This window comes from Xiphophorus maculatus, chromosome 16 (assembly GCF_002775205.1).
Source record: "Xiphophorus maculatus strain JP 163 A chromosome 16, X_maculatus-5.0-male, whole genome shotgun sequence".
Lineage (NCBI taxonomy): Eukaryota > Metazoa > Chordata > Actinopteri > Cyprinodontiformes > Poeciliidae > Xiphophorus > Xiphophorus maculatus.
In genome coordinates, this window is record NC_036458.1 from 3,350,273 (window position 1) to 3,367,661 (window position 17,389).

At 38.1% G+C, this 17,389-nt stretch overlaps 1 protein-coding gene across 6 annotated transcripts in view; it reads left to right on the forward strand.

Annotated features, from left to right (window-relative positions):
* Positions 1–2,896: 2,896 nt before the first annotated feature.
* The window catches only part of LOC111611674, a 55,515-nt gene continuing 41,022 nt past the window's right edge, over positions 2,897–17,389 (forward strand). The window contains exons 1-5 of one of the 6 annotated variants that reach the window (XM_023349277.1): positions 2,930–3,064; positions 5,837–6,412; positions 6,495–6,620; positions 10,070–10,946; positions 11,277–13,762. In XM_023349277.1, coding sequence (XP_023205045.1) covers positions 3,051–3,064; positions 5,837–6,412; positions 6,495–6,620; positions 10,070–10,946; positions 11,277–11,597 — 1,914 coding nt within the window. In that variant the 5' untranslated portion in view covers positions 2,930–3,050 and the 3' untranslated portion in view covers positions 11,598–13,762. Of the gene's footprint in view, positions 3,065–5,836; positions 6,413–6,494; positions 6,621–10,041; positions 13,763–17,389 lie in introns of those variants that run through there. The other 5 variants (XM_023349280.1, XM_023349275.1, XM_023349276.1 and 2 more) reach the window with 5 other exon arrangements.

A 17,389-nucleotide genomic window follows, 5' to 3' on the forward strand; every position in this document is an offset into this window, starting at 1 on the left:
AGATTACCAGGGTGCACCCAACAGATTTAAAACTGAGAATTAGCACTTGGTCAAGTATTATTATTTTATGTATTTTATCGTGTGTAATTTTATTTTCATAATTGTGTGTCTTGTACAACTGTTTGTCAATTTCACAGAACTTCACAACTCACAGGAGTGGATGATTATGGCCGTAAGAGCTGACGTAGAGCGTACCGAAGAGCGAGAATGGGGGCTGAGGGAATGGGGGGGTTTCGAAGGATTGGGGGGGGGGGGGGGGGGACAAAGGAGAGAAGTTGAGGGGGGGCTAGCGTACCGTTAGAACGGCGGGAGGGCGAAGAAGGAGAGATGGTGAGGGGGCAGTGGGGGGGAAGGGGGCAGCTACCGTGCTGGTGGGGGGCGGACGGACAGATGGGGGCAGATGGACGGACAGTGTATTGCAAGGAGGGCAGCAGATCTGACTGTATGCTAACCCCCCACCGCCATGCTATTTTATTTATATAATTATAACTAATTTCCACTATCAGTGATGATGTGTCTACCTGAGGATTCCTCTGGTCATTATCTTTCATTAGAGCTTCACTGATGACTGTATGTTGAAGCACTGAGGAGTTACAGTCATTTGAAGTTTGTATATCAGGTGTTGTCCAAGTGTGACATTTGGAGTCTCCAAATGTCACACTTGGACAACACCTGTACATCCTCAAAAATAAACATGTCCAAAGTGACATTTCGTTTTTGTGCTATTTTCATCAGTCTGGAAATCCACGAGCAGAATACTTTATTCTATAAATTTATTATACACTGCCTGGCCAAAAAAAAAGTCGCCACCTGGATTTAACTAAGCAAATAGGTACAAGCCTCCTATTGGATAAGTGCTGCATAGGCGATTATCTTTCAGCTGGCAACAAGTTATTTAACCCCAGCTGATGCAATGAGTAACTCCTCATTTCTTAAACAACCATGGCAAAAGACACATCCTGTGGTCGTGGAAAAGACGTTAGTCTGTTTAAGAAGGGTCAAATCATTGGCATGCATCAAGCAGAGAAAACATCTAAGGAGATTGCAGAAACTACTAGAATTGGGTTAAGAACTGTGCAACGCATCATTAAAAACTGCAAGGATGGTGGAGAACCATCGTCTTCCAGGAAGAAATGTGGTCGGAAAAAAATCCTGAATGACCGTGATCGGCGATTACTTAAACGTTTGGTCAAATCAAATCGAAGAAAAACAACAGCAGAACTCAGGAGTATGTTTAATTGTGAACGCAAAAGCATTTCCACACGCACAATGCGAAGGGAACTCAAGGGGTTGGGATTGAACAGCTGTGTAGCCGTAAGAAAACCTCTAATCAGTAAGGCTAACCAGAAAACAAGGCTTCAGTTTGCTAGGGAGCAAAAAGATTGGACTCTGGAGGAATGGAAGAGGGTCATGTGGTCTGATGAGTCCAGATTTACCCTGTTCCAGAGTGATGGGCGCATCAGGGTAAGAAGAGAGGCAGGTGAAGTGATGCACCCATCATGCCTAGTGCCTACTGTACAAGCCTGTGGGGGCAGTGCTATGATCTGGGGTTGCTGCAGTTGGTCAGGTCTAGGTTCAGCAACATTGTGTGCCCAAAGAATGAGGTCAGCTGACTACCTGAATATACTGAATGACCAGGTTATTCCATCAATGGATTTTGTCTTCCCAAATGGAACGGGCATATTCCAAGATGACAATGCCAGGATTCATGGGGCTCACATTGTGAAAGAGTAGTTCAGGGAGCATGAGACATCTTTTTCACACATGGATTGGCCACCACAGAGTCCAGACCTTAACCCCATTGAGAATCTTTGGGATGTGGTGGAGAAGGCTTTGTGCAGTGGTCAGACTCTCCCATTATCAATACAAGATCTTGGTGAAAGATTAATGCAACACTGGATGGAAATAAATCTCGTGACACTGCAGAAGCTTATTGAAACAATGCCACAGCGAATGCGGGCTGTAATCAAAGCTAAAGGCGGTCCAACAAAATATTAGAGAGTGTGACCATTTTTTGGTGGCGACTTTTTTTTTGGCCAGGCAGTGTATTTTCCAGTCCATATGTTCAACACTCAATGTGCATTTACTAGAAATAAAAATGAAAAATCTGGGTGAAGCAAAATTTTTCAATTTCTTTTTTGTTATAAATGTAATAGCTACAAACTACTTACAGTTAAATTATTTTTGACTACAAAAATAGAAAATTTAGCTTGTCATCTTCACAAAGAGACCAAGCTTTTGCATGTACTCCAAATTGTTCAAGAACAGCAGCTGATTTAATTTGGGTATACCTTTTCAGCCGTTTTTGGTGATTTAAGGGGCGAGGGTTAAAGGGTTTAAATAAAATTTAGTAACATTATAATTCTCAATAAATGAATGCTACAGGTTTAGAGCTATAATCTGTATTACAATTCTGCCATTTATAGAGGCCCCTGAATGTCTTTAGGCCCCTACCAGCAGTTACTGAGTTTTCTTTGCCTTGATATCTCAGTCTTATAATTCTAGATCTCAGAGGAACTAACATTAAAAAGTTTAAAATGTGACATTAACCCCTTTGAGCTTTTTGACCTATAAATCCGTCTGCAGCCAAGTTGTTCTGGAGGTTAAATAGATATTATTAGGGCTTATTTAGTAAAATGACAGCAAATTAGCTTATTTCATAACTTTATAACCTTTGACCTTCTCTCCTCTGGTCTGTTTAACAGCTTCAGTGTCAGATCAACTCACACCTCCAGAACTGTCAGCAGCAGAAACAGAAACTTTATACCTGAGGCCATGCCTCTCCAAAGGTCTCTGCACGGCCCTGGTTCAAAGGTTTACTCCCACTGATTAGGCAGCTAATCATATCTCTGACCTTTATGTTCCCCAAAATATATTATTTCTGGGAAAGGAAATGCTCTTAATGCTCTTGACTGGAAGCACCAGTAAAACTATTAAAGACACAACCTGTCAGCATTCAGTTCAGGGATCGGCCACTGACTGGCTGTTGGCTCTTTAAGAAGCTCTTCAGTCTGCTCAGGACGCAGAAAGACTGCGGTGAAAAACCAAAAATGTCTAGAGAAAGGTAAGCAAAATACATATCTACATTAATAAAAAATTATTACAGAGATTAATTTTGTTAACAAAAGTAACACCAGAAAGGTGAAATGTAATTAATTCTGTTCAGCTGGAATCATTGAATTAAATTTCTGTGAATGCATGAATTTTGATTTTTTTTTTTTCTCCGAGCAGAGGTCGCGTTAACAGAATATTGTCCGTATTTGACCGTTTTTTTTGTTTGTTTTGTTTTTTGGAGCCCCTCCGTCATTTGACAGGTTATAATTCACACCTTTGCCTGGTGCTCATGCGCAGACATTATAGACTCATCGCAGAGGCAACTAAAATTGACCAATAAAAAAATCCTTTCTGAAAATCATCTCATGGACTCTGAACTAAATGCGCCTTTCTGACCGGGAGCTGAAAGCGTGTTAAAGAGTTATAGACCGGACGCTTTGCAGCGCGTCTGGTTCAGAAGCGCATTTCAAACCTTTTTTTAATTCCAGTCTCCGTTACAGACCAGAGAAAACTAAAGACAATGCAATGTTGTGTAAATCCATTTATAGTGTAAACAGAGGAGCCAGTAGTTTATCTTAAGGAAATAAATAAAGGTGCAGAAGTTAATTTGACCGTAACAAGCGCAGTCCGCTGCACTATAATGCGGACGCGGCTCCGCCGCTGCGAAGAATTAAACTGAACTCATCCTGCGGTTTTAACAAATGGAGCAGAAGATGTTACCCTCCCGCACCCAGCAGGAGAGCGGCAGGTGTAACATCTGTTTTCGGGGAAGCGAAACAGATGGGGTTCGCTTCCCCGTAAAAGCGCACAAGGTGAAAAACTCGCAGACTTCAATTAATCGGTTTGGATCCGACAGATCCAACTGACTAATGATCTAGCTCAGATTTCTCTGCAGTGACCAGGAGGAATCTGTGAGACTGAGCGTTCAGACCGCAGCAGGTGAAGTGCTGGCAATTTAAGTGGAGTCGTTTAATTTCATTTATTCTAAGTTATTGGGGCCACAGTCAGTGGTTTTTGTCACTACGGAGACAAAGATAGATGCGTTCATCTGCTTTATGTGTGATGGATCTGGATTCATGGTTCAACTAGGTGAATATTAACTAAAGCGCATAAAAATGCGGCTAAATAGTCGATGTTAGTATGATTATAATTTGACGGGAAAAACATGACCAATTTCTTTTAATGCTGTCGGTTAAGATGACAGATAACAAAAAAGTCTAGTGCGACCTCTGCAGGTTAGCAGCTGAGCTCTCAAAAATTTCTTAATCTGGTTTTCTCAAGATAAAGAAATGACTAGTCTCTACTTCTGGTTAAAATGTTGATTTAGAAAAAAATGATCTTTTATTTATGTTCAAATTCGTCCAGTGACCATGTGCAGTGTTTACTGAATGTTTTTGACCTTCAAGTGTCTCCGCCATAGAAATCTAACTTCAAATCAGCAAAGCTTTTGCTCAAACAACAATTTTCCCTTTAAAATAAACAGTAGCAGTCTGAATGTAACTGGTGCATTTTGGTTAACACATGTTTGTTCTTCATTTAGTGAAGTTACTCGAAGCAGACAGAGTATACAGAAATTTTACTAAAATAAGAGTAGGAATATTACTCAAGTAAAAGCAAAAATTACAGCTAACATTACAAAACATTACTCAAGTAAGAAATACTGTAAATAAATTAGTTATATGTTCTCCAAGACACTTTCAATTTGGCTCGTGGATTTGATTTAGAGCTGGAAATTTCTCTGTAATAAAACTACTGATCTATAGATCTATAGACAAGAAAACATGTTTCTATCCCATATTTTTATAACATGAAGGGATGGACCAGCACTTGTTTTTTTCCAATAAAGCACTTTAATGAAGTGCATCAGTGGATTCCAGTCAGACCAGCGACTGTATCAGTGGTTTATCCAGTTCTGTCAATAATCAACTGTAGACGCGCTATCTTTATCTTGATGCCAATTTCAGTTATATAAAAGATCTGAAGGTTACATAACTTCCCTTTCCTGACAGGAATTGGTCTTTACTTGATGTTTACCACCTTCCTTCTAGTAAAAGACCAGAGAGGAATTAATCAGCTCACGTCTCCTTAATCAAAACCAGCATGAAAAGTTTTACATTTCTGACAGTTGAGAGGATTAAGAGGGAAACAGTTAAATAGTTAAATACATTATTAAATCATTAATTAAACGTACCATGAAATAAATAAATGGTTATTTAATAAATTATTGAAACATTTCATTAAAGTTATTTTATTAAGTACAGTGCCTTTCTAAACTATTCAACCTCCTTTGTGTTTTGCTACCTGAAATTCAAAAGGAATATTTTAGGGTTTACAGAACATGCCTACAATGTTTAACATTTTATTTTTATTTTGAAGCAAACAACAAATAGCACAAAATAACAAAACTTCAGTGTGTATATAAAATCACCCCCTAATTGCAGAATATTTAGATCCTAGTTTCTGATTTGTGAATATCTCAAATAAAAATAAAAAAAGTCACTAAAATTACCCATAAAGAATATCATTCCAATGAGTGATTTACATCGTTTCTCACCTCAGTGGCATCATGGTTGTCATCTGGTGAGTTCTAATGAGATCCAGTAGAAACCACCAATAAAATAAATAGTTTTCAAACTATTACTAATAGCAAACATATTGATCATTCAAGAGATCTAATGGAAATGCTGATTATCTACAACAAACATGTAATTAGAGCTCCTTACCTTTGTTTTCATATTTGTTTTTGTATGCATATCTATAGTGTCAATTTTCTGTCCTACAGACTAAAGAGGGCCTTGAGTCGGTACGTCACTGATACTCTGACTTACATGGCAACAGCGAAATATTTTTATGACAGGTTCTCTCAATGGAAGGATTGGAGAGAGAAAGAATATACGCAAATGATGAGCATCAAAGAAAAGATTCTCAAAATAGATCCCAGTTTCACCATGTCAGAGGGTAAACACCGAAAAGGTTCTAACTACCTGAAGAGTCATTTCCAGTTCCATAAAAAGAGCAGACATAAAAAACGAGAAAATGAGCTGGCTGACGTGTTGGAAGACACACTGAGAGGTCTGGAGGAACTCAACACTTTCTTAGAAGCAATAGAGAAGCTGGCCGTCACTTCGCTCCAGGTGTTTTCTAAGAACCAGATTGTTTACCGTGGTAACAGGATCAACTTAGATCATGTTGAAAATATGATCAGCACTGCACAGGAAATCTGTCATCTCCTCCTGACATTCAAAAGAGATGCAAAGTCCTTCTTCCTCCCTGACCTTCACAACGTGGAGATTCTGGCAAGCTGCCTGCGAACTTACATAGACACCGCCAACGAGATCTGTGTGGTTCTTGGAGCTAGGTAAAATTATGTTATAGTATTAAACATAGATAAACTTTGTTGTTATTTTAAATATAAAAGTAATACTCCAAAATGTATCTAGCTTTGTCTTTCACAGCTTTGACTTTGAGATGTGCTTGAATATTACCGATGAGGTGAATACTGATTATCTGTATGAAGACGACATTCAACAGATGATAAATCACATTGAGCAACTTGACAAGATCAGGTAAGCTGTACATATTTTATTGCAATACAATTATATTATTTTCTGTTGTGATCGGTTTTATTTAAACTTATTACAACAGAAGTATATAACCTGATGATGTTCCCCTAAAGAGTTTTCCAAATGGAGGAGTTTCAATGATAAAAATGCACTTTACAAGATTACAGTAGAAGAAAATAATTTATCACATAATAAAATAATATTTAAAAATCAGAGCATTTGAAAGAACAGTGTTCACAATGAGGAGGCAATATTAAACAGTTGAATCCGGAACTGTATATAGTGAGAGCTTGTAAGTTTTGGAAAGCTTGGGGAAGAGAAGTCCAAAGCTGGAGAATTGAGTGACAGAAAGTTCTACTCCCCGTTGTGACGAGACAGGCAGGGAGAGGAAGACATGACAACGCATCTCCTATTTAATTTATTGTCTCAGTTGATGCAAAGAAATAGTTTCTCTTTGAGAGTTGCAATCATTTAAAATTATTCCAAGTTCATCATAACGTAAATCCTTAGCAGATAAGAGGTTAATATAAGCAAACCACAGTGAAAGATATTGTGTAGCCTTTATACCATACATTCAAGATTTTCTTCCCCTGACGAACTGATTAGTTCACATGTAAAATGGTTTCTAACATGGGCCAATTCACCCCCACCTCCTCTTCTGTAAACATTGTTTTCTGGCATATTCACAGCCGCTGTTGGTGATACAGGAGCAAATTTCAAGTACATCAATGTTTGAGTCACTAACTTATGTTCTAGTTGTGACCCAGGTAACTCCAGAGATCTTATCCCGGTTAGTTGTAGGTTAGCAGAGAGTGTAGCCCAGTTAGCAGCAGTGCTAACGGATTTAGCTGTGGCCCATCCAGGTACTTAAGGTTCAGGGAAAGCCCAGGATTCACTAAAATATCACAAACCAAAAGCAGTATCAACACAAGTTGAACTTTTCCCAGACAACTTTCAGATTGTTCCTTTGGCCATAACCAAGCAGATTTATGAATAGAAGATTTTGACTCTGTTTATACAGACAGACAAACAGACAGATAAATAGATTTTATTACAGACTCAAAGTCCAAATTACATAAAAATGAAAACAATTAATACAATAAAAGAATAAAAGGTACATAAAAAGCCCCTAACCATTAAGTCATACCAATGTCTTCAAAGTACAGATGAGTATTTTACTGCACTATATTTAACATTAGTCAACAATAGGATAATTCTATCATTAGACTTGTTTAAACGGCAAACACATTTATACAAAAGCTTTCTTCAAACAGCCATGAAAGTGCTGACATGGGCAGATCCAAACAGTTCACTGGTACTGGTCCACCTGGGCTTTTTTAGCTGAAAAGAAATTTAAATTATCCCTTTTCCATAGGCATGTTAAACTCAAATAGATATAAAAGAAATAGATAATCCTATGGCAAAATACAAGGTATGTTTTTGAAGAATTTTTTGATAAACACTCGGAACCTGCCAAATTGTGTGTCTGCACCTTGGCAGCCATCTTGAAAATGAATCCCTTTTCAAGACCCTAAGTGATTGCTTAGGGTCTTATGAATGCAGACCCTAAACAATCACTGTAAAAGGGAAGATATAAATAATTGTAGAACCACACCAGTAAATCCAAAGTCGTTGAGTCTGTTTATGAGGATGATCAACTGTGTCAAAAGCAGAGGTAAAGTCCAACAGGACTAAGGCTGTCAGCTAAGAGGAAAATATCAGTGACACCTTAAGTAAAGCAGTTTCAGGAAATAATTAAGTTGCTGTTTTACAAGGTTTTCTAGGAGCTTGGACCCTAAGGGGATTTACAATATTGGCTTACTGTATCTAAGAGTTAGGAAGTAAAAGGACAGAGTTACCAGTTTAAAAAACCCTCAATACTATTAAGGAAGGATAATTTAATGTTAACTTTGGACAAAACGTTTGGCTCTTTCCTCCTTAAATCTCCCGGATCCTCAGCGGGCGGCAGCGTGCTGCTAAAGTGAAACAACAACAAAGCGCGTTGACGTCACAGATCACAGAGTTTAATTCCATACAAAACAACGCATGAATCAATCAACAAAGCTGCAGAGTAACAGAGATATACATTGTTTACCTTATACAAACAAAGACAGACAAGGGAAAGACAGACAAACACAAAACAAAGACGAACAAAAAAGCAAAGACGCGTCTTTGGAGAGAGCCGATGTAAAAAAGGCAAAATGTTGGCCGCTCTCTGTATTTTTTCTCCTGACACGAAATCTTATAGTAAGGGGGTGTTTTTTCTATTTAATTTATGCACTCAAGGCGTTCCTCTAGTTGACCAACTGGAAACTACCTTAAGCACTCAGAGAAACTTGGAACTCCCCCTAATTTACGGCAAAGATCAAAGGGCCATCTGGTCTCTGGCAAAACAACAGAGCGGACCGCTGGCCCTGACCCCCCGTGGCTCCCACGGCCATCCCGGGCACAGAACAATCCTGACATAAAATCTCACAGATACCTGTGAAATCTATCCAGTGCTCCTGCCCTGCCGGGAATGCTAATTTTATGGCTCCGTGGTCTGGCCTCACAGCGGGGAGGCCTCATTGAGTGATCTGCATTTTGGCCCAGTCCCAAATGCTCAACACAAAGCTGTTCCAAATAAGAGTGTTGAATATACCTTTTACACATGCCGTAAGATTAACTGTATTAAGCACTGAAAATAATCATTTTTCCTTAACAATACTTTGGATTTTTTTCTGACAGTCAGGTGATTTGCAGGTCACAGTTGTAAATGCAGTCTTCAACTGAAGTGCTTAGAATGCTGCAACTTGTTTGATTGGAAGTATCTTTTTCTGCTTAAAACAACTTTATGTGTTTGATATGAATGGGACTTAAACTCAAGTTATGAACTCAGAAACCAGTATGTTGATATTTATTCCAAAATACTGTCTGGATATGATTCTTCAACAGAAAGGCTTAGACATCTAAAACCTGTATAATGGCAGATTGCAGCTGAGCTATGCTGCACAACATCACCTCTGGTATTTCTCCATTTGCTGCATTTAGACATGCAACAGCAAACTCAAATTAGTGTATATAGCACCAATTGACAACAAACGTCGTCTCGAGGCACTTCATGAAAAATGATGTAAATTCAATCACACATTCTAGTTATCAAACGGTAAGCTTATCTGCTGGATAGGGAAACCCAGCAGATTGCATCGAGTCATTGACCTGCAGAATTCACTCCTCACATAGAGTCAGAAAACAATTGTTTGCATTGTAGCGCAGAATAGCCGCAAAATGAATGGAGACGACTGACTGAAAATTAATTCCATATGTGTCTGTGTATTTACTCTGGAGCACAAATGGGTCTTTTGTCAAAATGTGTCTTCTGTTTTTATGTATGAAAAAGTTTGGACAATTTTTACTCTTTCATCTCATTTCAAATGTTTTGTAGAATTAAGAAGAAAAAATTTCTTCCACAGAATGGATGAAAACTTTCGGATGGAATTCCTGTTCCAGGAGGGCTCTTCAGAAGAGTTCGTCAATATGTTTGATAGTAAACGAGATACAATGCAAGACTTTCTTGATAAGCTGAAGCAGTGTGCTGACAAGTTAGACAGGATGGACAAAGGCACAAAGATCTCCAATGTTGCAGGTAGCTCAGTGAAAGCAATTGCATCAGTTCTCGCCATTGTTGGTTTGGCATTAGCTCCATCTACAGCAGGAGCAGCTTTAGGGCTGACAGTGGCTGGTGGGTCATTGGGGATAGCAAGTGAAGCCAACAGTTTGGCAGCCAACACAGCAGGGCTTGTGGTCAATCGTAACCATCAGAAAACTGCAAATACAGTATTTCAAGATTTTATGGAGGACTTTCAAAACATCCAGGAATATCTCAATGATGGGATAAAACACCCAACAGTGAATCTGAAACAGAGCAAGATGGATGTGGTTAAGGGAGTAACCAAGGGCGCTTTAAATATACGCGCCATAGAAAAGGGTATCAAGTTAATCAGAAATTATAAACCTTTATGTAGGAAAGCTGCTGTGAAAGGTAGAGTTAAAGAGCATGTTGGACCTTTTAAGGAATTTGGTAATTTTGCAAATTACCTTTTTAATTTTGGCTGTAATATCTCCTCTGTTGTCAAAGACAGCATGAGTCTGGCCAAAGGCAGTGAGACTAAACTCTCAATGTTTCTCAGAATCAGACTGGCATTGTTTCATACACAGATAACGTCTTGGGCTAAGATCTGTGAGTCTCTGAGGAAAAGCCAAAGTACCCAAGAAGAAAACAGAAATATGCTCAAAAAGCCATTTTATCCGGTGACACAGACCAAACATCAAACACGCCAATCCTTGCAGGATCGTGAGGAAAGCTTTTATTCATCTCCACCAGTCACTACGCGATATGTGGGTTATGCTCAGAACACAGCGCCATTCCAATACACAGGAATACAGAGACCAATAAGAGAACCAATCATGCACTCACCATTTGACAACTATTATCAAACGCGCCAATCTTTGCAGAATCGTGAGGAAAGCTTTTATTCATCTCCACCAGTCACTACGCGATACGTGGGTTATGCTCAGAACACAGCGCCATTCCAATACACAGGAATACAGAGACCAATAAGAGAACCAATCATGCACTCACCATTTGACAACTATTATCAAACACGCCAATCCTTGCAGGATCGTGAGGAAAGCTTTTATTCATCTCCACCAGTCACTACGCGATACGTGGGTTATGCTCAGAACACAGCGCCATTCCAATACACAGGAATACAGAGACCAATAAGAGAACCAATCATGCACTCACCATTTGACAACTATTATCAAACGCACCAATCTTTGCAGAATCGTGAGGAAAGCTTTTATTCATCTCCACCAGTCACTACGCGATACGTGGGTTATGCTCAGAACACAGCGCCATTCCAATACACAGGAATACAGAGACCAATAAGAGAACCAATCATGCACTCACCATTTGACAACTATTATCAAACACGCTAATCTTTGCAGGATCGTGAGGAAAGCTTTTACACTACGCGATATGTGGGGTACATCTTGGAGAGGAAGCCATTACAATGCACGGCCACACAGACACTGACAAGAGAACCAATCATGCAATCACCCTTTAACAACTATTATCAAACACGCAGATCCTTGGAGTAGAGTACGAAAACCTTTACTTGGTCACTAAGTGATTGGGTTACCCACAGGACACGGTGCCATTCCAACACATGGGAATACAGAGACCGATAAGAAAACCAAACATGCACATATCAACACAACTATTTTCAAACATACAGATCTTTGCAGATCTGCATATGAAACTAAATGAACTATTTCAGATAAATTTTCTTTCTGATCTCCTGCACTTTTCATATGATTTTTCAAGCACTTCCACTAGAGGGCACTTTTACACCAAAATATATAAAAAGAAGATCTTATTCTAAAAGAAATTTCTAAGTATACAATAGTCATACACAATGATAATGCTAAAATATTACATTTTTGACTTTTATGTGTCCGTTTTAACAATAACTTATTTTAAAACTACTCAGTTAAAATTTTGATTTGTTCATTTGCTGTAAAATATGTATAGTCGCATTCAATAAATTGACATGTGTTAAGATGAGGCTTGCTAATCAGGTTAGCAGCATATTTGAGAATGACAACCTTTAACCAGGAATTAAACATACATTTCGTATCTGTACTAATTATTTTTAATGATCTTATGTGATATAGTTATCTTAAGTGTCATGTTTTTATTACCTGTAAAGTGGAAAATCAACATAACAGAAAGAAAGCTTTCAAACACAAATTTCTGTAATTAAGCTAACATGTTTCAGTAAGTGATAAAGTTTCTAAAATAAATGGGCTTTTCAATTATATTCTAATTTATTGAATGGGTCTGAATTCTCAGATGTACTTCTAGAATAATTTGATCAGCTTTCATTTTAACATGTTTTGTATTTTGTGATTCTTTTATTATTTCCATTTTACTATATATTTGTTTTTTTTTAATGTTTTTTGAATATCTTTGGCTGTGTTAACAGAGGTGACCAAAAAATATTTGCAAAGTTGTGCATTTTAGTGTAAACTTTATTTTTCTTCATGTGATTTTTGTTCAGTTGTTTCATATAACTTTTAAACCAAATAGAGAAGTGTCTGGTGCATTTTTATGCCATTAAAAACACTTTAAAATCATACAATTGCAACTGGATCCCATTTCTTTTATGTATTTATTGATTTTAAAGGATTTTTCAGTTAGTTGAAAATATTATTTTTATATCACATAAAAGATGTTATAACCAGACTGATTCATTTAATGGATAGATAAGTCAATACATTTTGTAAACAAGGCCAGAGTTGTTTAACAAAAAGCAGAGTTGCCATCTGTACTTCTAAAAAATGGGCTACCAAATTTAGGAAATAATTTTAAATTATTAGTCTTTGTCTAAACAGAGCCTCTTACAGTTAATGTTTAGTGTGACCTTCTTACTGCAAGGCAACAGAGATAACTCAAACATTTCAAGGAATTAATGCTGCATATGTAGCATGTGTGTAAAAATGTTTATACTTCACCCCAAATTCATTCCTCATTAACTGGTATATTTGTTTTTCTTGTTTTATGAATTGTATTTTATTTTGGTGGAGAAGCTTTTATTTTCTTGTTTCCTGTTTCCGGGTCACATCCTGTGTGTTCGCACTGCTTCCTCAGTTCCCGCCGAGCTTCGCTGGGGATGAACAAACAGAGCTGTCTTCTATTTGTGTATTAAAATATTGAAAATGTCCTAAAAAGTATGTTTGCTAACACAACTTGTTATACATTATTATTAAAATGTTTTATGTTCAGCGCAGCACTTTATTGGGTATTTAATTCCCACGTTAGTGACATTTATCGAGTTTTATCGTGCAAACGTGGTCATTTGTGTTCTTGTGGCTGTCTAAGGTGTGTGTGGGGAAGCCAGAGCCCAAAAACTGCTGTGCTGAAAATATTCTTGTTTTAACCAGAATAAACCTGCCCTGTTAGCTGCAATACTGCCATGGTTCTTGTCTGCTGGTTTCTTTTGGCCATTACACACAACAGAGGAGTCAGATGAAGTCAGCTACACGTTCATGTAAAATAATATAAGCTTTTTAGATTTTATCAAATAGATGCAATGAAACAAAAAGTGAAAAATTTAAAGGGGTCTGAATACTTTCAGTACCGATTGTATTTAAGATACTCAACATATATGTCATTATAAGCCAAATATATATATAAATATATGGTGGTTTTGCAGTCTAGTTTTTAGCCACTAGATGGCTGCAGGCTCATGTATAGGAGGGGGAGGTAGGATGAGCAGCACCACATGAGATTGTGATTGACAGCAGTAAAACTCTCCTGTCTCTGATTAGTTGTTTCTAGAAAGCACTGGGAGAAAGCAGAGGAAATAGATTTTTCACAGATTATCTCTCATGCCGTACTGTCACAACATAATGACAGTGTTAACAAATATGTTTTTATATATATATATATATAAAACTTATATACTGCAGTTTTAATTTCACTTAGGAGAGGACGGGTCAGGAGGGACGTGGGTTAGAGCTGCTGCTGACTGACTCATCTGTTGTTAAGTGGTAAAAGGTGCAGGGACAAGTTAAATATATGAATATGTTGGTAATTTCTTTCCTTAATTCATTAAATATTAGTGAAATGGAGGCTAACAGTCTGTAGCTAAGCTAACTATGCTAAATGGTTGATAATCTCACACAGTCTCAGAGAAAAACTGGGTTATAAATTGACACTCTTACCTTTTTTTCTCTCCCTCTCTCTATTTATTGAAAACTTACTTTATAATTTTTCTTAGCAGCAGAGTGACAGCCACAGTCGTTCTTGTTTCCACTGACTGCTGCTGAACATCGTCACCGTCAAGCTCCAAGCAGGAACGAACCATTTCGTTCAGATCCAGGGCGGTCAGGGAAAATGTGTGCTTTAATTTATTTATTTATTGCTAAAAACAATTTTAGAAAACACAATATAATTAATTTTGTAATTGCCCCATTTTAAAAAAAATTCTATGAACAAAAAAAAACTGCAGAGGGCCCCGTGTTGGTCAGGGGCCCTTGGAATTGTCATAAATTTCCCCCCCTACACGGCGCCCCTGTTACAGGCATAGGAGCCAAATACATATAAATATATGGAGGTTTTGCCGCCTAGTTTTTGGCCACTAGATGGGGCTGCAGGCTCATGTCTAGGAGTCAAGGGGCGACAGGGAGGCAGGTGTTGAACTGGGCGAACACCATGTTAATACTGTTACAGTTTATTTTAAAGTTGTTCAGTTTTGTGCACAAATTGTCTGATTTCTAGTAGAATAAACTGTTAACCTGCATTTCAAGAACGGACTGACTTTTAAATGCCACTACAGCCACATTAACCAGCCAACACACTGTTATCAAAACAGCTGCAGATCAACACTGACCATGACTGGCTATACACACATCTAATGCTCTGTATCTGTTAAGTTAATATTTAGGACACCCATGTTTTAATACCATGGGTTATGCTATGTATCAGTGAAAGAGCAAGAAATAACTATAACTAACTAACTGTGTTCATTATTCTCAGTATAACTAAAATCTACATGCTGTGATGTTCCTTAGTAAATATCTACAGTGGAATCAATCGACTCTTTTTAATCACAAACCAGCAAACAAAGTTTTAAAACTTTAACAGCCTTTAGGTTCAGCTCTGTGTCCACCATGATAGATCTGGACGTCTCTTGTATCACTGCAAATGTCAAACCAATTCATTTGTCCAATTCTCCATTTTTTCCATATTTGTGAACAACACTGCATAGATATACTAAACTCCTCCTCTCGGGCTGCAGGCAGAACTTCATCCATGATCCGGAGTGGGCTCTCCACCATTCTCCACCTCAAGACCAAAGTCTTGGAGATGCTAAATTTTTATTTAACAACCTTCACAGTTTGAATTTAGGTAAAGATCAAATCATCAGTATCACGGTCACTGATGATATTTTTCTTCACACAGAAAAAGATCTGTGGCTTAGAAGATCCATTTTATTTCAGTTTGATGCACAAACTCTTTGTTTTTTGTTGATTAAATAAAAATGAAGCAAATTAAAATTGATATTATAAGTCAAGCTTTATTATACTTTCAACAAAATCATTTACATGAATATACCTATTGATTTAATATTGAATTATGTATATATTTCATGTCATTCACTGAAAATCAAAAGTATTTTGAAAACAAATTGAGCACAGCCGTGTGATTATGATAAGCCATATTACTCTAACTTAAAGTTTATATCAGATTCTCTCCTTCACTCTCAGTCTGGATTTCTTCTAGACTCTTTATATGAAAACAAATTACAAAACAATGTGTCTCTGTTGAAAATTCATTAAAAATTAAAATTTGTTTATACAAGTACAAGTTTTTTTCTGTTCATCTCACTCTAAGACACTCAACATCCCAAAGCAGAAAAGGCATCATGTAGTTTATACATGTTTAATACAATAGACAATGGGAACCACAATTACAATGACTGGTTGTAGAAATATAGGGGACTCTGTGGTTTAGACTTAGAGAACAGGTCAGACTAAACGTCCTGATATTAACCTCATCACATTGAAACCTGCTGTGTGTTTTATCAGACAGGTTATTCAGCCTTTGAACACTGTGGCCTTGTGTCAAATTGCTGTCAATCTGGCTGCTGTTTTGGCCTCTAAAAAAGTATTTTCACCACTTACAAGTATCCACTGCCCAATAGACGTATTCACGCCCCATTAAAAATGTAAACTGTTTCCAGCTAACAGGATAAAATGGCTTCTCAAGCATTTCTCTGATTTCCTCTGTGGTCAGTTTGCTGCTACTCAGTGAGTTGCAGATTTCACCCCAGGCCTCTATCTCTGAGAGCCACAGAGCAGCTCTGGCTCTGAGGAACTTAGAGACCTTAGACTCTGTCCCTTCAGCCAGGGCCAGGCTGTCTGTAGTGATGAAGAAGATATCCACACCAAGGAAGAAGGCATTGGCTGCAATAAATCCAACTCTGGCTCCCTTGGTAATAGCAAGAGATCCTCTAACTGCTGCCTGACCGACACCAGAAACATCTGAGGCCATTCTGGATACAGTACTCAATGCTTTCCCTTCCTGTAGTACAACTTTACCTGCATTTACAGCAGCTGCTGCATCAACAATCAATTCACCAGCCTTTTCAATGCCATCTGCAGCATTATTTCCTGCCATGTGAAGCACATCTTCACTACTTTGTGTAACTTCAGCATATGGTGGTTTGGCCGCCTCTTCCAGACAGTCCTGGATTCTTTGAACACCAGACATGAATCTTTGAAAGGCTGTATTTGCTTGTTGTGTTTGTGTATGATTAACTCCAGCCTCTACTGCAGTGGTTACCAAGCTGTTCACTCCACTGGTTCCTCCCACAGCTGCACCAGCAACTGTCAACCGCAAAGACACAGCAGCTGTAACTGGAATTAAAGCAAAGTCAGTAATGGACATGATACCTCCCACTGAGCTCCCAGCCACACTGGAGATCTTTGCTCCCTTTTTCATGCTGTCTAACTGAACAGCACACTGCTCAATCTGATCAAGAAACTGCAGCATCTCAGGAAGCTCATCATTGTACTTATTAACAAAATTTGAATAGCTGATCCTCTGGAACAGGAACATCATCTGAAAGTCGTCGTCCATCCTGGGATAGAAAGTTTCTGTCGTGTTCTGTGTTTTCTGTGTGTTAATTTCGAGTTCTCTGTGTCCTTGAGTCTCTTCGTTG